The following is a 24105-nucleotide window of genomic DNA, read 5'->3' as shown; positions in this document are numbered from 1 at the left end:
CACTGTTCAAAGGCTGTTGCCCATTTAAAAACCAGAAAAATATGGACTAAGATTTTGAATTTGCTATGTTGCAATTCTTATAAAAATTCTAATAAAGTTGTCTTTTACTCCCTCTGAATTTCTGTAAATTATTAATTTAGAATCTTAATATTATAGAAAACTAAAAATAGTCCACCAGATTCTGATGGTTATGAGTGATTATCATTTTTTTCAGGGAAACTGAGATTAATGTGTCTAAAGAGATAAAATAGCGATTTGAAAATATGACCAAAAAACATTTAGACAGATTTGAAAAAAGTAAAAAAGAACTCTTAAAATAAAATATATATATATTATTAAAATTTAAAAGTCAATGAATGAACCTCCACTTCCAATAAGATGGACTAGATGTACTCTTTCTTCTTCCTCTGCTAAGTAGAAGTAAAACACTGGGATTTATATATAAAGCAAACATAAAGAGATTATAAAAGGTTAAAGGAAGAAAGAAGACCCAAGGAATGACACAGTGGTAAGTTTTATCTTACCTGGGGTTTTTGTTCTACCTCATGCATCTCAACTTGGAGCAGAAAAGCCAGCAACCAGGAAATGCCAAGAGGTGTAAACAAATAAAGTACCAATAAAGCTTGTTTCTTTTAGAAAAAGAATTGTATAAGAGATATCCTAGTGAAACAGAAAGCCGTTAGACACTGACCACTCTATTCCTGCCAAACACCACAGAATAAACTGTCACTGCCTCCAGTCGTGCCAGCAAAGGTCTCGTGGGAAGCCTAGACCTAGTGCAGAAACACTCATGAGGGTGTACGAGGCACCCAATGCCAGGCGATGTAAGAGAAGGCCAAGTAAGGACTCAGGGCTTCCATCCCCATGAGCCAGTAATGCACTCCCTCCATGCAGTCAGTGGAGACCACACAGAGCTGCTGGAACTCCCTTCATCTCAGCAGTAATGAGGAGCACCCTTCCTACTCTGAGTGTCAAGGAAGGCAAGCGGGGAATTCGGTCTTCTACCTGCACCTGGCAGAGATGAGGTGGACTCCCATCCCCCCACTTCCCCCAGACTGCGCAGTATCAGAGAAAGCCAGTGAAAACAGAAGGTTTAAACACATTGATTCAGAGTCTCACAACATAATGCAAAATTACCTAGGATTCCAACGGAATCATTCAATATACTAACTCCAAGAAGATCTCAAACTGAATGAAAAAGACAGCCAATAGATGCTAATACTGAGATGACAGAGATGATAGAATTATCTGACAATGATTTTAAGGCAGCATGATAAAAATATTTTACTAAATAAATATGAACATATGTGAAACAAATGAAAAGAGAAAAATTCAACAACATAATGAAATATAAAGTCTCAGCAAAAAAGTAAAAGCTATGTATAAAAAAAGGATCAAACAAATTTTAGAGCTGAAAAATACAATAACCAAAATAAAAAGGTCAGTGAACGGGTTAAACAACAGATAGAAGAAACTGAATACAGAATCAGTGAGTTGAAAGACAGAACAACAGAATTTATTTAACCTGACCAATGGAGAGAAAACAGTCTAAAAAAAATGAACGGGGCCTCAAGGCCCTGTTGGGCTACAATGAAAACTCTACATACCTGTCATCAAAGTCCTACAGGGAGAGTAGAAAGGGAGAAATCAAAACATTACTTGGTTAAAAAATGGTTAAAAACTCTGGGATCTGGAAAAAGACATAAACCTATAGATTCAGGAAGCTGGGAGATCTCCAAACAGGAACAACCCAAAGACACACACACCAGACACAGCATCATTAAACTTCTGAAAACTAACGGCAAAGATAAAATCTTAAAAGCGGCCATTTGAACGCAACACCTGATATAATAGATGGAAAACAATTTATATGACAATGGATTTTTTAAACCAGAAATCATGGAGCCAGAAGGAAATGCACAGTATTTCCAAGTGCTGGGGGAAAAAGAAAAAAAACAAAACTTTGTTAACCCAGAATCCTATATCCAGAGTAATCAGACTTGAAACATTCTAAGATCCTTGTAATGTTCAAGAGGAAACTAAAGATAACAGTTATCCACTAAAAGAACAGATATAAACAGAGGGAGAGAAATGGAAAGAGAAAAGGGAGGAAATGTGACAGCAGTTCAAACATGGGCAAAAAAAACCCCCAAAACCCCTTAAAAACAGAAAGGGGGTAATAGAAAGCACAGATAGTTGAACTAAGCGTAATCATATCAGTAACCACGAAAATATAAGTGGGAAATTTTTAACACACCTTTTTTAAAAAAATAGCACAATTAAGTTATAGGATACTGGAAGAGCGTGCTTAACAAACTGCATGTGGTTATATACAGCGCACCGTACTTTAATTAGAGCATGCACATTTTGAAGCACACATGGTCAATTTAAAAAAAAATGCTTCAACGTGGTGCTGAAAACGTTAAAAATATGATACTCTTTGATCCAGTGCAGACTGCTGACCCAGTGGAACTTTATGCTGTACTGTGTAATTTAAAGATCGAGTGAGGGGAAGATTCTCAGATAACAGACTCTTCTGAAGATAGCATCCTGCAACTGTTGTACGACAAACTACCCTCACCCCCCAGCTGTGGAATTGTTTTCTTTAAAAGAACTATTTTTTAAGAATTTACAGTAGCTTACATTATCCTTAGTCAGGATTTCTGTGAGCTGTTTATGTTTAGCTCCCAACACTCAATGTACATTTACTTACTGCTCACTCCTTACAAAAAAGGTGAAAATATAAACAACTGTTCTCAAGTAAGTGACATAAGACGTGGGTACCTTTCTCAGAAAGAGAAATTGCATACAACTGCAACAAATGGAACGATTGATGTACGCAAAATTCCTGTAAAATGTCTTTGCCTGAAAATCATGCCAGTTTGTAATTCATGTCATTACTAAAGAAAGGAGAGAGACCCTGCCCCTTACATCAGCCTCAAATAACAAGTGAAGCCATGAGTAAACCTCAACCTCACCCACCATTTGTTCTTTCTTTTCTCAAAGATTATGAATCTTCGTCTCGGACAAGGAAATTCTGCCAGCTATGTCAAGAGTGTTTCTCTCATTCTTTGTACAGGGTCACCTTGTACTCACCCTTGACTCACCTTTTCTACCTACAGGCTCACATCCTCCAGCTTAGGGAGACTTACAACTATTTGTCCTTTGATTCCCTCCCCTACCTGTGTATTTTCCCTTCTTGCTTCTCTCTGGGACTAGAGAGAGAAGTAAGACATTAGACCTGGAAGCATCCTCTAGGGCTCTTACCTTCTGTTGGAGAGTTTTTGTACCTGTACTTTATGGAAGTATCCTAACCACACAGCAGCTACTGAATGTTTTCAATAGGATAAGACAATAATTCTAAAACTCGTGTGTGTTCTCTGATTTTTCCTTTTCCACAGTATCTTAATGTCATCTTTAGACTTAATCCCTTTGTGAAACTTGGTTTATTTTTATTTAAATCATTATTTTTCATCACCAAAGAGGATTTCTCCAGGAAAAAGAAAGGATTGCATTTCAGAACCTAGGACTTGGTGAGCCACATGCCAATTCCTGTTAAATCAATTTTTAAGATATATTTTGTGTCCTGAATTATCTTTCCTGAAGAGTCAGGATTTTAGTTCATACTACTTGTTTTCTGCAAGTGCCTGGTTCTCCTTGGTTATCAGATCTCACTGAAAAGCAGCCTGGGCGCTTTGGGTGGGTTTCCTCTGTTGCCCCGTCAGCAGCAAGCTCGCCACACGCCTCCGTACAAGTGTGAAGACAGTGTCGGTGCAGCATGCAGCCTGCCAGGCTTTGCTGTGGGGGTTGTCAATCTGGGGGCCCCGCTAGCCTCACAGAAGCCTTAGCTCTCCTCAGCCAATCTGTTTAATACAGGGTCCAGCAGAAGTAAGGCCTGCTTGAGTGTGGTTGGTGGGGTAATAATATGGGTGTAACAATTTATAGTTTTAATTTGAATATTTCACCTAAAGTGTCATAGGGTGTGCTTGAGTGTGATAATGTTATGTTACAGAGCTATATGCTTATGATTTTGTAATAAAAGATTTTGCAATAAAACGGGGGTGTTATTTGTGCTGAACCCTGTGTTTTGTATTGTTTTGTTTTTAGGAGAAAAGTCATCATTTTTTTTCTGCCTGGTCATAAACATTAAGCTGCCTATATGCCGTACAAAGTAGCCTGGGCACCTGTGCCAGTCACACAGCCTGAATGAAACCACTTGTTTTCACTTTCACCACTCACCTTGGCCGCTACCTGACCTGCCAATCCTAAGAAGCTCTCCACCACAGCACATGTCATACGGCGGAGTTGGGACTGCTGCTTTCTGCTCTGTGTTGCACCCACTCACACACTCCCAGGGCACTGCATCTTCCAGAAAGCTGTCAACAATTTTTCTTCCTTTGATGATCCCCTCTTTCCCCTGCTCATCCACTACTTAACTGTTGAGATTTATTCCTTCTGAAGTTTTTATACTTTTATTTCAGTGGGATCTCAAGAAAGATGGGAAGTATTCTCAAAAATGAACATCAACTTATATAAAATATGTTTAATGATCGAATCAGGCTTGGAAACCCCAATTAATTTATTAAGATTTTTGCTTCTATGCAGATGACTTAACACAGAAAACTGACACATTCTCATAGGATGTAAATATTCAAGTTATAGATGGAAAGAATCACCAATCTACTGATCTATCAAGGAAGCTGGGGCATAGATTAGTCCATTAAATTGTGTTAGCTGATGATTATAAGGTCTTTCTCTTCACTATTATTATTATTATTCCTAAGTAAAATCATATGTCAAGGCTGAAAAATTTCCCCCGACTTTGAAAATCTACAATTTATAATGAAAAGAATCAGTACTAGGTGTTAAGAAACTAAAATCTCAGCCCAATCTCTAATGAATATACTCCAGGAAGTGAGGCAAGTTTCTTTACACCAGTAGACCTTAGTTCCTCCATCTCTAAAATACAAGAGTGGTGCGGGCCGCCTTAGGAAATGTTTGCATTCGCCCATGGACCAAGCTGCTCCTCGGCCAGGAGGAAGGGCGATTTTCTCTGACCCTCTCAGGAGCTAATCTGCCTGTTTTATGGGCAGGGAACTGAGGCCAGTGGGATGGTCATGAACATAACCAAAGGGCAGAAGGCAAGCTGGACTAGAAAATATCTATGTGCCATATGAGCTGAATATGGTATGGCTTTGGAGTATTAATACTTTCTCGGGTTTAAGGGCCAGAACCGGGCCAGCCCAGCTAGCTCATGCCCGGAAGGGTTAGGGGCAGGACGGCGTCTGCTGAGAAGTGCTGGTGACACACACACCCTGGAGTCTGACACAGGTGTAAGTTTTCAGAGTGAGTGGAATTCTAACTGGAGTTACACAGGTAAGCAGAAGGAACAGTAATAACTGTCATCTTTTTTTTTTCCTAGTTTTAAACACTTTTTATTTTAAAGGAACTTAATCACCAAAAGTTATCAAGAAATGACACTTCAGCCAGGGTTTTTACTTCACTTGGGTAAAGCATTCACACTCATCTTTACAATTTCCATCTAATTTCCACTGCCTGCAAATTTAATCTGGTGCAACAGGGAGAGAAAGCTCCTTTGAACTAGATGGGAATTTTTTTTAAAGACAACTAAGCACTACTAGAGCCATCTTATGGAAGAAATCAAACAAACTTTTTGGCTAACCCAATACATACTGAGTAACTTTTTAAAAATTGTATTTTATTGATTATGCTATTAAAGTTGTCCTGACTTATCCTCCTTTGCTCGCCTCCACCCAGCATCCCCTCCTCCCTCGGGCAATCCCCACACCATTGTTCATGTCCACTGGCCATGTGTATAAGTCATTTGACTACTCCATTTACTACACTGCACTTCATATTCCCGTGGCTGTTCTGTATCTACCGACTTACACTTCTTAATCCCCTCCCCTCTTCACCCATGGTGCCCTACCACCCTCCCATCTGGCAACCACCAACACACTGTCCCATACCCATCATTGTGTCTCTGTCCTTCTTCTTTGTTTTTTAGATTCAACTATTTTTGTCATTTTATTGTTTATAGTTTTGATCTTTTTCTTAAGTGAGTCCCTTTAGTATTTCATATAGTAATATCTCAGTGATGATGAACTTTAGTTTCTTCTTGTTTGGAAAGCTCTTTATCTGCCCTTTGATTATGAATGAGAGCTTTGTGGGGTAGAGCCATCTTAGCTGTAGGTCCCTGCTTTTCATGACTTTGAGTATTTCTTGCCAATCCCTTCTAGCCTGCAAAGTTCTTTTGAGAAATCATCTGATAGTCTTATAGGAACTCCCACGTAGTTAACTAACTTCTTTTCTCTTGTTGCTTTTAAGATTTTCTGTTTATCTTTAACGTTTGGCATTTTAATTATGATGTGTCTTAGAGTGGGCCTCTTTGCATACACTTTGTTTGGGACTCTGTGCTTCCTGGACTTTCATGTCTATTTCCTTTACCAAATTAGAGAAGTTTTCTTTCATTATTTTTTGAAATAGACTTCCAATTTATTGCTCTTCTCTTCTCCTACTGGCATTCCTATGATGCAAATGTTGGAACACTTGAAGTTGTCCCAGAGGCTATTTAGACTATCCTCATATTTTTGAATTCTTTTTTCTTCTTCTTGTCCTGATTGGTTGTTTTTTGCTTCCCTATGTTCTAAATCATTGATTTGATTCTCAGCTTCATCCATTCTACTGTTGTTTCCCTGTAAACTGTTCTTTATTTTAGTTAGTTTATCTTCGTTTCTTACTGGGTCTTTGTTATGCTGCTGAGGTCCTCACTAAGTTCCTTGAGCACCATTATAACCAGCATTTTGAGCTCTGTATTCAATAGTTTACTTATTTCTGTTTTGTTTAGCTATTTTTCTGGTTTTGATCTGTTCTTTCATTTGGACCATGTTTCTTTGCCTCCTCATTTTGGCAGCCTTCCTGTGTTTGTTTCTATGGATTAGGTAGAGCTGCTTTGACTCCATGTCTTGGTAGTGTGGCCTAGTGGAGTAGGTATCCTATAGGGTCCAGTAGCACAGCCTCCCCTAATACCGAAGTTGGGCACTCACGGTGCATCCTTTGGGTCGGCTGAGTACATCCTCCTCTTGTAGTGGAGCCTTTGTTACTATTGACAGGTCAATGAGAGGGATTTAGCCCAGTCAGTCAGCTGTAAGGACTGGCTATTATCACTGACCACCACCTTCTGCCCTCTGTGGAGGATCAGTTGTGCAGGAGCAGGGTGGCAGTGTTCTGACATGGTCTGTAGCTGTCCACTGGATATGCTGGTCCTGAGGTTTCCTGGGTCATACAGGCCAAGGTCAACCCCCACTTGTGTTTTCCCTAGGGTGCCCTGCCTGAGCTTTAAAGCAATCTGAGATGGCTGCTACTTCTGCTGGACTTGGAGATTCCCAGGTGAAGCCAAGCTGTGAATCTTAGTTGGCTGCTCCCAGTGTAGTGCCTGATGTTCACGGAAGCCAGTTCTTGCTTGTTTGATAGGACTCAGGAAGTAGTGAAGCATGAGCCAAGACCAGCCATTCATACAGAAAAGCAGCTTGGGATGGCCCACAAGGTGGGTGGGACAGAGTTTCTGGGGATCTCTAAGAAGGGTCAAACAGTGTTAGCCAGGTGGATGGAGTGTCAGCTATGGCACCAGCTTCCCACCTCTGTGGGGGGAGAATTCAGAAAAGGGACAATGGCTTCTCTTTACCTTGATGCCAGATACTTCAGCTTCTCCCTGTTTATCACTGGTGCCTTTTAAGCTCTTGCCCTGGTGCTGGAGCTCAAAGGGAGCGAGTCTGAGTTGGTGAGTCCATGTGTGGGTTCTTTAAGAGGAATTACTTGGGGCTCCAGAAGTTTCTTCCATGGACTCAATACCCACTGGTTTTTGCAGCCAGAAACTGTGGGGATTTATCTTCCTGGCACTGGGACCCTGGGTTGAGGGGCCTGGTGCAGGGCGGAGACTCCTCATTCCTGAGATATCTCTCCCAAATTTTTATCCACCACATGTGGGTGTGGGTCCAGCCCGTTCCGCACCTGCACCCCTTGTACCAGTCTGGATGGATGTGGTTTCTTTAATTCCATAGTTGTCAGACTTCCATTCAACTCCATTTCGTAGTTGTCAGACTTCCATTCAACTAGATTTCCAATGTTCCTGAGTGATGGTTGTTCTACACTTTAGTTTTAATTTTGATGTGGTTGTGCAAAAAGGCGAGAGCCATGTCTTCCTCCCCGCCATCTTGACTGGAAGTGACATCCACAGGGATTCAGTTGACAACAAATTGAATACTAACTGCACAATAGGAAACAAGCCCTCTCAGTACTTCAACCGCATCTCTCAAGCCGTTTCTGAGACTAGAGAATTCTAAGCTCCATTTGACTGTCACTGTAAACTCCTCTCTGTGCCAGATGATTTTAGCCGCATATTTATATTCGAAGTACAAACAACTTAAAATGTTTACACTGTGCAGTAATGGAAGTCATGTGTCAAATACAATGGGAGGAAAAAGAATAAAGCTTTCTTCAAAACTAAAGCTTGAAGATCCACAGGATCTTTAGAAAATCTGCCTTACAAATAAGAACACATTGTTTACCTACACTATTTAATTATAGAGAACATGCATTTTTACCCTTTGCATACAATGTTTAAAGTCTTGTGTTTTAGTTTTTGGTTTGGTTTTACTCTGCAGTATTGCCTGAAGCTCTGGATGTCTATTAGCTCCATATCCATACTCTCAAAGCACACAGCCACACACTTTCCTATTGTTTGTGGCCCCAATTCCTTTAATCTCCCACTCCCAGGGAGAGCCAGTGAAGAACTCACCACCACGTGCAAAAGCAGAAGAGCAGAAACAGTAAAGAGAGCCCTCCTCAGATGCTCTGGGGGCTGCCAGTTGTCTGCTTTCCTATCCAAGCAGAGTAAAGACCAGGAAAACTACAGAAGGCCAGGAGAGACTGACTCAGCATCTGTCCACAGGGAGAGAGTCCTCTGAATCTATCACTAATACAAGCCTTTAGTGACAGCTTCTCCACAGCCTCTAATCACCAGCTATTCAGGTAAAATCACTCAGAAAAGTTCTGTAGAGGAAATAGTATGCTGGCTTAACACAGCTCTCAGCTGCCCTCCTGAACAGAACCCAACCCAGGGTCAGTGCTAAAGGGGTCAGGAAGGTATCAGTGGAAGAAGACAGTCATGGCTGCCAATAACTTTGATGTAGCATGTCTTACATAAGAATGGATCATCATGGTAAATTCATAACTCTTAGGTGAAATCCAGCTTTTCTTTGAGAGCCAAGACTCCCCAACCCCTCATCTCATACTACCTCGGGCCTTCTCATGTGTCAGCCTCTGAAGTAGACTCAGGTGTCCTGTCTGAACACACAGCTGCCACAGGCTGCACCCACCCCCCAACCTCATCTCAGTGCTCACCCTGGGCTGTGTCCCTTGGATAATGATGACCACAGTGAATAGTCACCTGAGCCCTCTAGGTGTTTTTGTTTTAAATCCGAGAAGCTGACACTCTCCTCTTGCTCTTTCTGTCACTCAGCAGAGACAGAGAACTTCTGTCTACCTTATTTTGGTAATTCTGTTTGCAATTCTCAGTGCAAAAAAAAAGCAACCTACTGCATTCTTTTAAAAACATAAATTCTGGTTTTCAAAGAAGTTGGCACTTCATTAGAAGCAATTTGTATACACTCATTCTCAATTTGATTCCAAAGATATATTAGCCAGGCCCACTAGAAATTATTTCGTTTCTCTCACTGTCTCCCCAACACCCAAAACTTAAAGGGAATACTATGAGAAAGCAATAAATCTATTTTGTAGAGCTGAACTAAAAAACAACAACAATGGACAGATGCTTTTGACATCAGTTTTTACCTTTATACTAAAATTCCACTTCCTTGATCCACCTAACCAATTTTAAACAGAACCTGATTAAAGCTGAAAGAACCAGCTAACCACATATCTATCATTTTAAACTTTATTTTAATCTAGAGTGTTTGGTTGCTTCTTACCTTTTGTATTTCATCCATAAGCCATGAGAAAAAAAATATTGAGCTAAATGATTACTTAAACTGCATTATATTAATTGAGAGTGTAAACACATCTTACCTGCAAATATGTTTCCAGACCCTGTCGTCGTTGTTCCAACACTTTTGGGACCCAGTTTCTCACATGTTTAGAAGGGATTTCTGGAGTTTTGATACATTTCTTAAGCTATAAAGACAGAAACAAAAAAACACATAGAAAGTGTCTCGATTATAAAGACATTATGAGGGGAAGCCAATAAAAAAAAGTAAACTGTTATTTCCAATAAAAAGATAGAGGAAAATAGAATAACACTGAAATTTTCAAAAAATTCTTTACTTTGCTGCCCTAAATGTTTAGATTTCAGAATAAAACTTTTGTCTTTTTGGTAGTTCTTGCTATTGTTGTACATCATCTGTATTTCAAAGTGGATTTTTTTAAAAATTAAATGTTGAGTAAATAAATTTTAAAAAGTAAAAAGTTTATAGTTTTCCAAATTAATACAATGAAATTTTGTTTACATGAAGTATTTTTCTGATGAAAAGTCTCTCTACATACTTTTAACATAAAAAAAGCAAAACAAAATGCCATTGTTCATGCTCATCACACTGTAAATGCCATGTGAGCTAGACCACATCATCTGGAGAGTTTCCTGAAAGTGTCATAATAAAACGAACTAAAAATCAGATAGACTGATCCTTCCAACATTCCTAAGAATTAGGTCCAAATTCTGTTCATGAAAAACGAATGATGGTTCTCAGCTAAGCCTTCTGGACAGCAGTTTTAAGGGATGATATAAAGAAAAAAGTTACAGTGGAAGTTGAGGTAGAAATACCTGTGTTAGGTGTATCCTACTACAACCACATCCTAAACCTGTAAATACTACCTTACCAGTCAAGGTACTTTGCATATCTGATTAAACAATGAAGAGATTATTCTAGACTATCCAGCCAGGCTCAATCAAATCACAAGAAACCAGATAAGAGCAAGGCGGGAGGGTCCCAGTCAAGGAGAGGTTGGGAGAGGCTTGCTCTGACAAAGAAGGGAGGGTCAGGACCCCCAGGCAACCTCTGGAAGCTGGAGGAGTGGGAAGGAATGGGTTCTCTCTCACAGCCTACTGACACCTTGATTTTAGCTCAGTGAAACTCACTTTGGACTTCTAACCTTGAAAAGTATAAGGTAAATTTGTGTTGTTTTAAGCCACTAAATTCACGCTAACATGCTACAGCACCAATAGGAAACTAACACTGTCCCCAAAATGGAACGAATTAAAATATTCTAATTGAAAACTTGGAAAACCTACTGAGATTATTCCTTTACTACACATGCAAAGAAACAGTAAAAAAATCTCCAAGAAAATGAACAGTCAAACCCCAGCAGCTAAAACTGTAATACAAAATTCTTCCCATGCATAAGTATTTATTCACCATTAACCATTCTAGGCCAAAATTTGTTGCACATCATAAAAAAAAAAAAAGAAGCCTTTGTGCATTTCGAAGATCAGTGCAAGATGCTAGGCTGGACCTGTGTTGCCTCCTTCCTCCACACCTCAAGTGCCATTAAAAAATGACAGTGGGAAAGTGCTGGCTGAAAGTCCAAACCCATTTTTCTTATCGTACTCACCAACAGAACTATCTTATTGAGAATAATAATGAATTCTGCTAGGTTTAGCTAAGAACCGAAATTTTCCAAACTCCCTTGCAGAGAGTGGAAGCCAAAGGTAATCAGAAGTCGCTGAGAAAAGTTCTTCATAGAAACTTTTTTAAGGTGGCGCAAACTCAGCTGGCTTTTTCTTTCTACCGTACTCATGACCATCTGCCATCATGAGGCCGCTCTCAAGATGGGAGCCAGATGGTCCAGTTGACTAGACAGAGAGAAAGGAGGAGCCAGTGTGCCCGACAGCCTCATGGAGCTGCCACAGCTGCAACCTGCCTGCCTCCAGATTTCTTTCTTTTCTTTTCTTTTCTTTCTTTTCCTTATTTGTTTATTTTTAGACAGAGGGAAAGGGAGAGAGAAAGAGGGAGAGAAACATCAATGTGTGGTTGCCTCTTGCACCCACTACTGGGGACCTGGCCTGCTACCCAGACTTGTGCCCTGACTGGGAATTGAACTGGTGACCCTTTGGTTTGCAGGCGGGCACTCAATCCACTGAGCCAATTAGCCAGGACTCCAGACTTGTTTTTTAACAGGATAAAACTACACCCCTCCAACATTCTTTTAAAGGTTACTGCTACTTGGACTTTTTTTTAAACTCAAATTTAATCCTGGTAGATTTTTTTTAAAAAGGAAGAAAGAAAAAGAAGGAAACCAAAGGGAATAGGACACAGAACAATGAACAGAACAGGACAGGGAGAAAGGGACAAAAGAGAGAGAGAGATTAACAAACTTCTACAAGACAGAAAGCAGAAGCATGTCAATGAAGAAAAGAGGGCAGGGGAAGCCCCAGTCCGGACGTCCTTGGGAAAGGGACGACACTGGGTGGGACTCCAGCCTTCTCAGCAGCTCCGAGAGGCTCTGTGCTCGAGAGCGGCGTAAAAGCAGGTGCTGGACCACACCTGTGCCACAGCACACGCTGTCTCCACCCACCACAGTGGAGTGACCGGCAGCCTGGTTTTACCCCTCACACACACACTCCACCCCATTAAAAAAGGGTTAATATCCCTAAAGAAAATGTATGAAGTGTTGGACAAGGGTTTTGCCATTCGAGTCATACTGGTTCTCATGGAGTCCCCCGCCTAATACCTGGCTCTCTCCCCTCATTCTCTACACTGAGGCCCTTTAGTACCACACCTTACAGAAGGACCACACTTATACACACAAAGCAAAGGATCCAGTGACAAATACCCAGAATAATTAATCTCATTGGATGGGTAATCAAGGACCACTTTCATGGAAAAGCAGCACTATGGAAGGGAAAAGACAAGAAAAACAAATGGGACAACTAATCCCAAAGGAAGAAACATAAATCAAATAGCAGAAGAAATCTTTAAAAATTCTATTAGTATCTTCAGGGAGATTTGAGAAGATATGGCTTGTATGAAACAAGAGGAGGTTGTTATAAAAAAGAAACAATCAGAGACTAAGAAAGAGACACTGGGAATTAAAAAACATGACAGAGAAATAAAAAAATTAAAGGAGGCAGAATATAAAATGATAGAAGTCGCTCAAAGCCTAGAATAAAGAACATGAGAGAAAAGGTAGGTGAGAAAAGATAAGGCATGTACAGAATGAATCCAGGAGATTTTCTATAAAATTAATAAGCCTCCCATAAAAAAAAAGAAAAAATTCTTAAACAAAAATATTTTTCATATGGCTTCGTGCATTGCCTTCAGATTAAGAACTCATTGAGCACCTGCTTAATACGAAACAACAACCCATACTAGTGACATTTACCTGTTGAGATTTCAGAATATCAAGGACAGAGAAGACAGGAAAAAATTAGGTGGCAAACGAAGGGAGCAGAACTGCAGTGGCAACTGACTTCTCCTCAGCAGCAGCGGATGCTAGATCGGTGCTTCCGGAACCAGCCTCACCGCCAACCAAGTGAGAGAGAACAAATGCATTTGCAGATGTTCAAGGACTTGAAGAGTTTACCTCCCGTGTCTTTTTTTTAAACAAAGTTGAACATGTAATTCTAGGATTAAAGCAAGAAGGAGAAAAACAGGGTCTGTCCTTGGGGCTCTACCCCATCAGTGTGGGGAAGGGAACTCCGGGGACAGCTGAGCACAGCAGCCTAAAGAAGTGGTGGTCCAGGCTAGAGCAAAAGGCCAGGGGATTGGAGAGGGGGGCCTACTGGAAGATGCTTGATTTGATGCAGTAGGTGGTAAGGAAGAGGATACATTTTAGGATTTGTTAAATAAAGTGCATTATTCTTTTGTCTATTAAAAAAAATAAGTTCCAGGGAAAGCAAAGATTCCCTGAAGAAGGTCATGGAACAGAGACGCTAAACCCTTCCAGTACTAGAGAGACTCATGTACCTAGAAAGAGACAATAAAAAACCAACAAGTTATTAAGACAGAGTGAGGGCTGATAGTAACCGGAGGGGATGTGTGTTGGGCAGCTGGGGAAGGCGGGTGCGAGGCTGGGATGTCTGAGCTGGGACCTAACTCGTGCTGGGAGGGAGCCAGCAAAGGAGTTGAAGAAGGAAGGTTGCAGCAGAGACAGAGCAATGGAAAGGGAGGCCCAGGCTTGGTGTTCAAAACACAGAAGGAAGGAGACAGGTTCAGAGAGGTGGCAGCTTCAGATGCTGGGGAGCCTTGTAGGCCAAGGTGGGATTTGCACATCATTTTAACCAAGTAGCAAACTGAATACCGTATTGTGCTGTGTATATATGTGCCCCCACATTTTTGTGCACATCATACACAGGATTATTCCACCCATGACATGAAGTCATCATACCCATATATAATGTGTATCCTTATTTTTCCCTCAGAACTTTGGGCAAGAAAGTGTGCATTATAATGGCAAAAATAGGTATCTTGAGCAATGGAATGGCCTGATAGAACTTTTCCTTAAGAGACCATGCTCAATTATACCAGCGAGATGGACTATGGGGGGCTGGAGTCACGGCAAGGAGACCTGTCCAAAGCTCCTGCAGAAGTCCAGGTAAGAGATGATGGTGAACTGGACTACGGTCCTGTCGGTGGGGGTGGGAGGAGGAGAAAGCTGCGGAAGTATGGGGGAAGTAGAGGTGACCAGAACGATTTCAAAACTGTCACTGTTTTAATGTTTTCAACATCGCCGGGCAGCCATATCTTGGGTGACCTGCCTGTTGTTACTGAAAGGTGGCAGAGTACCAGGTTTTGGCAGAGAACACTAGTTATCTCCCCCAATCCACGGTCCCTCTCTTCTACAGAAGAGAGTTCCTAATTTTCAGCTGAGTACCTGATCACCCAGAAAATAGGACACATTGCCCAATCTCCCTGGAAGCTATGTGTGGTCATGTGACTGCATTCTGGTCAAAGGCATGTACAGACATGGATATGTGGCCTTCAGGAAATGGTCTTATAGGGAAGGACTCTCTCCTTCTTTCCTTTCCAACTTCCTATGGGGTGAACTGCCCACGTCATGGCTAGACCTGCAGCGGTCACCTTCAACCATGAGGTGGAAGCCTCATGTTGAGACCAGTAAAGCCACAAGAGCCTCGGTCCCTGATGATCATGAAACTGCCACACTAGCCCTAGACATTATGTGAGAGGAAAACAAAGGTGGGTCTGTTAATGGCACCATTATTTTGGTTCTAGAGTCACTTGCAGCCTAATCTAATCCCATGTGAGTACAGACATGGCTGACACTGCCAAGTCAGTACCGACTACCTCCTTCCTCTTACAGAAACATCCCGATGCCATTCAGTGTGCCAACATAGAGAGCAAAAAAACTCAATTTCCCAAGTTCCCTTGTAATTAGAATGGCCACGTGACCCAGCTGTTAATGAAATGTAGTGTAAGTCTACTGGGTAGGGTTCCTGCTTTCCTCAAAAATAAGCAAACAAAACAATGGGGGCGCTCCTACCCTCCAGAAACGTGGAAGCCACGTCCAGAGGGACAACGGCTGCGTTGTAACCGGAGGCTGAAAGCCGTGTGCTCAGGGAAACAAGCTGAGGCAGAAAGGGGCTTGGATCATGGGTGGTGCGGAACTGCTACATCAGTCTGGATGCCTCCCTTTTGTTTTCTTGAAATGTGAGAATAATTAATCTCTTACATTTAAGAGAAGTTTCTATGATATTTAGTCAAGTTTCTATGATATCCCACCAAAGATACTCCTGACGTAAAGGAATTCATTGTGCAGTACTAACTTTGAGTGAGAGAAGCCCAGTAGGTGTCCAGGTGGAGGTGATGTGTAGACAGTTGGAGGTGAGTCTATAAACCTGTAAGTCGGAATACGTGAGTGGTACTTAGAGCCATGGAGCTAGAGGATAGGACACTGGGAGTCAGGTACAGATGAAGGAAAAGGGCTGAGACAGGCAGAATCCTAAGGTTGCTCCCAAGATTCCTGCCTCCTGGTGTACATGCCTGCATAATCCCTTCCCCTGGGTGCAGGTAGGACCCATGAATAGGATGACATACTCACTTTCTTGATTGGGTTACATTATATGACAAGCATTGCATTATATGACAAGACAGTCACTTTCCTGAGCACATTACATGCTGTAAGACACAGTCCTAGCAGGCGTGGAAGTAAGCTGACAGGCCACACGGCTAGGACTTAGGTGGCCTCTAAGAGCTGAGAGCTATCCCTGGATGAGAGCAAGAAAAAAGGGACCTCAGTTCTTCGAACGTGAGGAACTGAATTCTGCCTCAATGAGAACATGACTCTGTGAAGAGGACACTAATCTTCAGATGAGATCACAGCCTTGGGGACCCTTGGTTTCAGCCTGGCGAGGCTCTGGGCAGAGAACCTGGTACACCTGGGCGCAGACTCCTGACCCACGGGAACTCATGACACTACTGTGTCGTTCTGAATGGCTGAATCTGTGCTAATCTGTTATGCTGCACTAGAAAACCAACGCATGGGCCACAGTCTGAGACATCCGACTCTGAGGGGCCAGGCAGGCAGTGAGGAGGGAGGGGTGAAACAGTATGTTAAGCCAGGAAATGTTTCTAGAAGGGGCACAATCATACTGTTCTGCTGGTGCTGGGAAGTCAAAACCACCGGGTAAAGAGAGCGGGAACCGGAAAGCAGAGGCCTCTTCCCCAGGAATTGTACCAGGAGGGAAGGAGAGCAGGGTGGGAACGTGGGAGGGAAGCACAGGGTCAAAGGCACATTATATTTTGTTAAATGGCAAATACATCATATTTATTGATGAGACTGATCCAGTATTGAGGAAAGAGAGGGGGGCAGGAATTACGACTGTAAGAGAATGTATATTATATCTCTATTTGTGGTATTTCTTAAACAAAGACCAAGAAAATGCTAAATTCTTCTATGGTAAAAAGTTCAGTAGGTCTCAGTGTAAATATAAAGTTCCTTTACCTACTGAATCACACATTTCCTATGTTGTGGAAAAGAAAATCAACCCCATTATCTGTCTCTCTGCTTTTTTGTTGTTGTTGTTTAAATCTTGAAGATACGGCACTGAAAACATTTTTTTCTTTCTATGTATGTCAGGAGTCCTGAGGAAGCCGATCATCACAGCTGCTGGGACCTGTGGCGGCGTTTGTAGCTGAGTAATGAATTGCTTTAGATGAGGAGAGACAAACCCGAGACGATATGTTTCCACTAGGGCTCAGCTGCTTATAAGATAAATAACCCCCTGCCAGTCCACGCGATGATTAACTGTTCTGGCCGCTGTGCGTCCAGCCAAACGGCCTTTTGGATCCCCACAGATAGCCGGCAGATCCCACGATATCAGAGCACAACCCCCTTCGCCTGTCGGGACCACTCCTTCCCCTTTCATATTGTTGGACGAGTTTACGCAGAACTTACACAGACCTGGCCCACAGGCATCGACTCCACACCCACTTCTCCTCAGAAAGGAACAGAAACGCTTTCCCCCAAGCATATCAATAAAACGATGGAAAGAAATTTAAAGTTAAGAAAAGCATGAGGGACACTGGGGGTAAAATTCGATCTTTTACCCCATGTTGTGACCCCTACGTCCTCAGAACTCCCTGTAGAGACACTACACACAGTGCTGCGCTCCTGGTTTAACCCCGTATGGCAGTTTTTTGGTTTTTCTGAAATATATCTTTCATTAATTAAATATAAAAATGCAATTCTCAAGCCAAAGGCAGGGAATGATAAGAACGAGGACAGTTAATTCAGGAGTGAACCAGCACCGTACTTCCCTGAAACCTTTGTGAACAGAAGGGTGGGCTGGAAACGGCAAGAAATGGCAGGAAGGGCGTGGAAAACATGCTTCGAATTTGTCAAGGTTTTTCTCTCCACACCCATGGTTTCGGGGATAGGAAGGTGAAGCTGTTTGCAAGGACCACCGCTTAAAGTTGGCTGTAGCAGCAGGGTGTGATCAGGTGTGGCTGGGACATGGAGCATGAACAAGATTAAGGCTCATTCTATCCTGACAGCCGGAGTCTTAATCTTGTCCTGATGGAGGATACCCCATACCTTTATTTTTTAAGGATACAATGCTAAATGTGAACAGAGAAGACTGGAGCAGGGGTTGTTTTGGTGTTGGTGTGGTGGTGTCTTCCCATCTTAACCAGCAGAGCTGCAAGGGAGGCACACGTATAACCTGGGATTAAAGTGGCAATGAACTAAACTCCTAGAGTAAAAATTAATCTTGTCAACAAAACACTGCTCTAGACATTCATAAATATGAAGTCTATCCAGGACGTATCCAGCCATGTCATATGAAAAATACAGACATCTACTGAAGAAGAGACGAAGATACAATAACATTGTACACAGGACAATGACACCTCAGTCCCCTTCAAAGTAGGCACCTCAGGACCCCACACAGTTCTCCCTATCGCCATGAGCTGCCCTCTAGTATTTTCCCAAATCTCACTGAGGGTCTAAAATCTCTTCCCTTTCAAAGGTGGTTTTACTTTTGGGAAAAGCCAGAAGTCCAGGACACCAAATCTAGGCTGTAGGGGTGCTGAGTCACCTGGGTGATCTGATGTTTCGCCAAAAATCTCTGCACGAGACGTGACGCATGAACAGATACATTGTGGTGATGAAGCTGCCAATCACCAGTTGCCCGTAGCTGTGGCCTTCTGAATCATCCAAATAGCTTCCACAGAGGAATGTTCAAGCTTAGTGCAAAATCTGATGCAGATTCACTGCTCAACCCATTCAATCATTTTGAATATGAGGGCCACACAGTACACATGCTCTCTCAACAGCATCTACTGCCCCCACTGACTAGCACAGTGAAGTCATCATTGTTCACACATGTGCATTCCAGTCCACGTTCCTTGGCTGCCAGGTCATATCAGCATCACATAAACCATTCTCATTATATTAACAATGGCTGGACTTTTTCCAGACAGACCTCACATACATGATATTCTCCAAATATCCCATTTGCTAGTTGGTCTGAAAGCTGTGGGTATTGCTAAGCTGATTAACAAATACCCCATTTGCCACATATTTGTTAATGCCTAATATGTGCCCAACACTAATAGGCAGTGAGGAAAATGCAAAAGATGAGACGTGAGCCCTATGTTTTAAAGATGTACATTTTAGATGGAAAAACTTAGGGACAACTAAGTTTTAATCATCTCTGAGATGTTTTTAATTTAAGTGGAAATTTCTATTCTAAATGGAACAAAAGTCCAAGAACAAAAAGATTAGGGAGTAAATGAAACAGGAAAGAAGGAGAACCCGAAATGTTTTAGTTTGGTGTGAACAGATGTGAACACAAAGGGCAAGACATCCAGCATGGCAAAGACAGGGAGGCAGTGATTTTCACATACAGGGGGACAGGAGGAGATGGGCTTGGCTGCCATTGATGTTTTCTTAGGTGATACAGATGGAAATAAGACTGGCCTGTAAAGGGGTTTGTGAGGTCCCCCCTAAAGATGTCTATATCCTAATCCTTGGAACCTGTGAATGCATTACCTTCAATGGCAAAAGGCACTTTGCAGGTGTGATTAAATCAAACATTGTGAGATGGGAAGATTATCCTGGATCATCCAGGTAGGTCCAAGTAATCTCAACGGGAGGCAGAAGTGTCAAAGTCAGAGAGAGGAGATGTCATGATGGAAGCAGTTGGAGTGACTAAGATGGCTTTGAAGATGAGAAGGGGCCATGAGCCAAGGAATGCAGACAGTCTCTAGAAGCTGGACACACCAAAGAAACAAGGAACAGAGCCCTGCTGACACATTTAGAGTGAGATGATAAATGTGTGTTTTTTTAAAGCAAAGTGTCTGGTGATTTATTGCCACAGCAAAAGGACACTGTAAAGGGTTTAAGATTATTGGCCTCAAGAGTCACTGTCCACAATTTGGAAGACAGCACAGACCCACTTCAACACAGCTGAACAAAGGAATGAAGACAAAGACCGTGTTTCAGGAAAAGTAATCTGCTGAGAAAAAATGAAAAAGAAGACAAGGATCCAAATAGTAAAGAAATACTTAACATAAAGTAGTAAGACTCTGTATTGGGATGGTATGCAATGGTACCTATGACAGAAATCTGGAAGAACAAGTCAACAGGACTTGATGACACTCTGGACACGGAAGGTGAAAGAAAGGTAGGAAAGACCTCCAAGGTGTCACACTTTGTGGCTTCCGTGCACGCGATGGGGGGAGGATGCGAGGGTTGTGTCTAAGAGAAACCTTAAAAATATCACCATGCTTGAGGAGCTCTCAGATGCCAGCAGGCATGAAGACGACCCGGAATGCTGGTTTAACAAGCACAGCACTGGCCGCAGCCACACAGTCTGATGCCCTTCGTGAACACTGTTCTGATGCAGGTGATTCGGAGTTCACACTTCTTAAAACACCAATCAAGAAAAAAATCAAAGGAAATGGAATGAAACACTCATTATAGCTCGGGAAGAAACAACTACTCTTATGTAAAATCTGAAGGGGTAAAAATTGACATATTAGACGACATAAAAATTTAAAACATTTGTAAATTAAAATAAATATCATAGCCAAAATAAAAGGGTCCTTGGTGAAAAATACTTTCAGCAAATGGCTAATATTTTATTAACAGGCCACACAAACTAATGAGCAAAACCAACTGAGACCCCTGCAGATAAATGGGAGAGCAAGTAAATAGAATTCCAAAAAGAAGGACAAGAACCATAAACAAACCATAAGAAACACCAATTAAAGTAGCAACAAGGCAACACAGACTGCATGCTAAATAAACAAATACCATTTCAGGGGGAGTATTCAAAGTTGATGAGATTCTATGGTACTTTCATACTTGCTGGTTGCATTATAAATCCTCTATAACCATTTTTGAAAGAAAGTAATTTGGCAATACATATCAGGAGCTGTAAAAATACCCATACATTTTGACAGAAAATGCTTCTTTTAGTAATCTAGCTGTAGGAAACACTCTTGAATGTGGGGAAAAAATTATCTGTAATGAAGGCTATCAATTATTGGAAGTTTACCATGTGATATACATGATTTAATTTAGTCTGTATAACAATTCAATGAAGTTACCAACTCTAATGATTCCCATAGTGAAAATGGGGAACGGGAGGCACTGAAAGATCATGTGCCTTCTTCCAAAGACTTAAAGAGCTGGGAGAGGTGAGGGCAGGCTCAGAAACATCGGTTTCCAGAGCTTGCACCCTTCAATTCCACACCACCGTTACCACCACGCGGGAACACGGTTCACGCAGCAGCATTTGGTTTACTAACAAATGCAAGAAAAAATGCAAAAGTGAGAGAGTGGAGAATTTCTATTCCCTTAACTCTGGTTGGCCTGATAATATAAGAATAGCTAAAATTATTAACAGAATTGCAGAAACTGAGATAAGTCCTACAAAATCTGGGTTTTTTTCCCGGACTGTGAGTATCTAAGAACTGCCTGTAATCACTGGGGAGAGGGTCCTCTTCTGCAGAAGGAAAGAAATTGTATGAGAGGAGAACAGGGTGAACGACCCTCCACTCCAGGATGGGCCTAATTGGCAGTCGCCCAGCTGTGCCCGGTGTGGAGCGGGTCCCCGAGTACCAGGCAAGGACAGCTGGGCTGTGCTGGGGTCACGGAGAGCTGGGCGCTGACTGGGCAGTTCAGAGGGAGTCCAGACTCTGGTCCCCAGAGGCTGGAGTTCTGGTTTCATCTCACTGCAAGGACTTCTTTCATAAGGTACCTACTGGAAATCTCTCTAGGATCTGTTTCCTTGAAAAACAGTAAACAAAACAGAATTTCCTGGGAAGGAAATGAAACCCATTCCAGGCTTGTTTCCCTTGGAAGCCTCTGGGTTGAAGGTTTGGTAAAGCTGGTGAGCAGCACCAGGCCCACACCTGTGCTCACCTGTGTTATTTCTTTTGGAGGCAAATTTTAATCCCAACAGAAAAGTATACAGGTAACTTAGAGCTCCTCTTCAAAAGAAAACAGAGAGAAACAGTCTCCCTAATTTCTCAAGAATAGCTTATTAAAGTTTTTTTCTCAGAACTCTATACTCTCCTACCTAAAAAAAGTGGGAAAATTCCATTTTAAAAAATGCTAAAGAACTTTTAATACAGAGTAAGCACATTTTTACATTATTTATACACTGACATTTCCCAGGGAATTTAAGATGTGTTTGATGAAATTAAAAGAATAGACCCTTTCTTCAAATACTTATTACCTTCCCATCTAAGTTTTTATCTAACTAACAAAAGTGAGGAAATTAAATTATGTCATACATTTTACATATGTGTATACATACACACATATACAAAAACATATACACATATGAACATGTATATGTTATTAAAGAAGAGTGATAAAGTTGTAATAACTCATAGATACTGATTTTCTGAGCAATTTCATGAGGTATTTCAAGGAATAAGATAATTTCAGCACCCCAATGATCATTTATAATCTGCAAAACATTAAACTTGGGGTACAAAATAAGAAAGTATTTACTCTTCTACATTTTACAGTCCATTTCTCCGAAAACTCAGCTATTCCTTTTTCATTCTTGTCTTTTATCTGAGACTTTTAATGAAACACCAGTCCTAGCAAGTGGCATTTATAATCCAACGAAAGGCAGGAACCTCTTTTTCACATGTTGCCCAAACGGCCCTTTATATGTGACATGAGTATTTTCTTTTCTGGGTATATGTAAGTATGAGTTGATTTTAATAAATTTCTCCCTATGAAGTAAAATAATCATTTTCCTTTCTTCTTTTCCTTTTTGTAAAGCCCATTATGTAGGTGTATTTTACCGAGAAAACAGGTCTGATTCTTACACCTTCTGAGCCCACCATCCCCAGCAGGGCAGGCTGCCAACGGCTTGCCTTTGCCAGCTCACATCCGTTTACCAGAAGATCCACCTGCTCAGAAAGCACCTGTAAAGAACTAAATAATGCCTTTTAAAAGGAAATTTATATCATGATAAAAGAAGTCACACTGTTCCAAGAACTATTTGGGAGCCCCAAAAAGCAGTCTTAATGTTATACCATTTGCCAAATAGAGAAAAAGGCAGCAGGGGGTGGGGGGAGTTACCTTTTTGTGCAAAGCGTGAAATTCGCTGTACCTTTTCTCAACAAAATGTTTTCTTCCATTCATTAGCACTTCTATCTTAAACACCTAGGAAAAAAATTAAAAAGATTAATTCCACCAGTTCGAAACCTTCAATTGTCTGATGTGCTAAGTTTGTGACCATGATATATTTCATCCCTTTAATTACAGTAGCTGATCCCCCAAAACCCAGAAGGCTCAAGAGACCCTGGGCCCAGCAGCACTGATTAATGAGCACTGGAGCCGAATGCTCACTAACAAACTGCAGTATCCCCCGTAAACGTGTCTAGAAACAATGCAAACCTAAATGCCTTAACATGTACCTTAACTTTTTAATCCCAGGATGTTCTTCCCTTCACATTATTTCACCAAACACAGACGATGGTATTGAAATAGAAATGTTTACACAGCAAGAGTGGTAAAAATCACAGACCCGCGACACGCCGCGACGGCTGTTTCAATCACTGCGCTGCGGTGTCATCTGGCAGACAACCATGCAGACGACCGTGCATTTTAGGTTAATTTCTCCCTAACCTACATATTCATCTCTAGTCTCAGCTGGGCTTATTGTGCTGTTTGCAAAACAAGGAAAATGTGGTAAAGGTTCATTTTCCCCGCATGATGCGAGTGACAGCTTGTGCTCCTGCCTCCAGGAGGTTGAAAGGCCAGATGAAAAGGCTCTCTGTGTGCATTAATTAGTAGGCACTAACATGACATTTTCTTGATTCTCAGGTCAGTGGGTCAAGTCTGGGAACAAGGGATGAAAAATATTGTGAAATGCTCAGGAAAATGCCGCCTTAAGGTGGGGTGGGGAAAGGATGCTGAGGGGGAACCAAAGAGAAGGGGCTCTGTTGTTTTCAAGAGTTCGTCATTGGCTCCTGTTTTGTGGGTGAGAGTCTGTCAACTCAGACAGGAGGAAGTAGTGTTCAATAACTTAGTCAGCCGAATTTCCTGTTTTAGCTGCCCTTCTGAAAAACACACAACAAA

General features: G+C 41.6%; 1 protein-coding gene across 1 annotated transcript in view; it reads right to left on the bottom strand.

Moving 5' to 3' along the window:
- SNX24 (sorting nexin 24) overlaps positions 1 to 24105 on the bottom strand; it is a 139475-nt gene that overhangs the window by 50076 nt on the left and 65294 nt on the right. The window contains exons 2-3 of the mRNA XM_037165538.2: positions 23104 to 23187; positions 10108 to 10212 (exon numbers count right to left, since the gene is read on the bottom strand). Of these exons, the coding sequence (XP_037021433.1) occupies positions 10108 to 10212; positions 23104 to 23187 (189 nt within the window). The remainder of the gene's footprint in view (positions 1 to 10107; positions 10213 to 23103; positions 23188 to 24105) is intronic.

Source organism: Artibeus jamaicensis, unplaced genomic scaffold (assembly GCF_021234435.1).
Source record: "Artibeus jamaicensis isolate MK-2021 breed Jamaican fruit bat unplaced genomic scaffold, CSHL_Jam_final contig_402, whole genome shotgun sequence".
NCBI lineage: Eukaryota > Metazoa > Chordata > Mammalia > Chiroptera > Phyllostomidae > Artibeus > Artibeus jamaicensis.
Note: the sequence above shows the minus strand (reverse complement) of the source record. Positions and strands in the feature narration are given on the sequence as shown.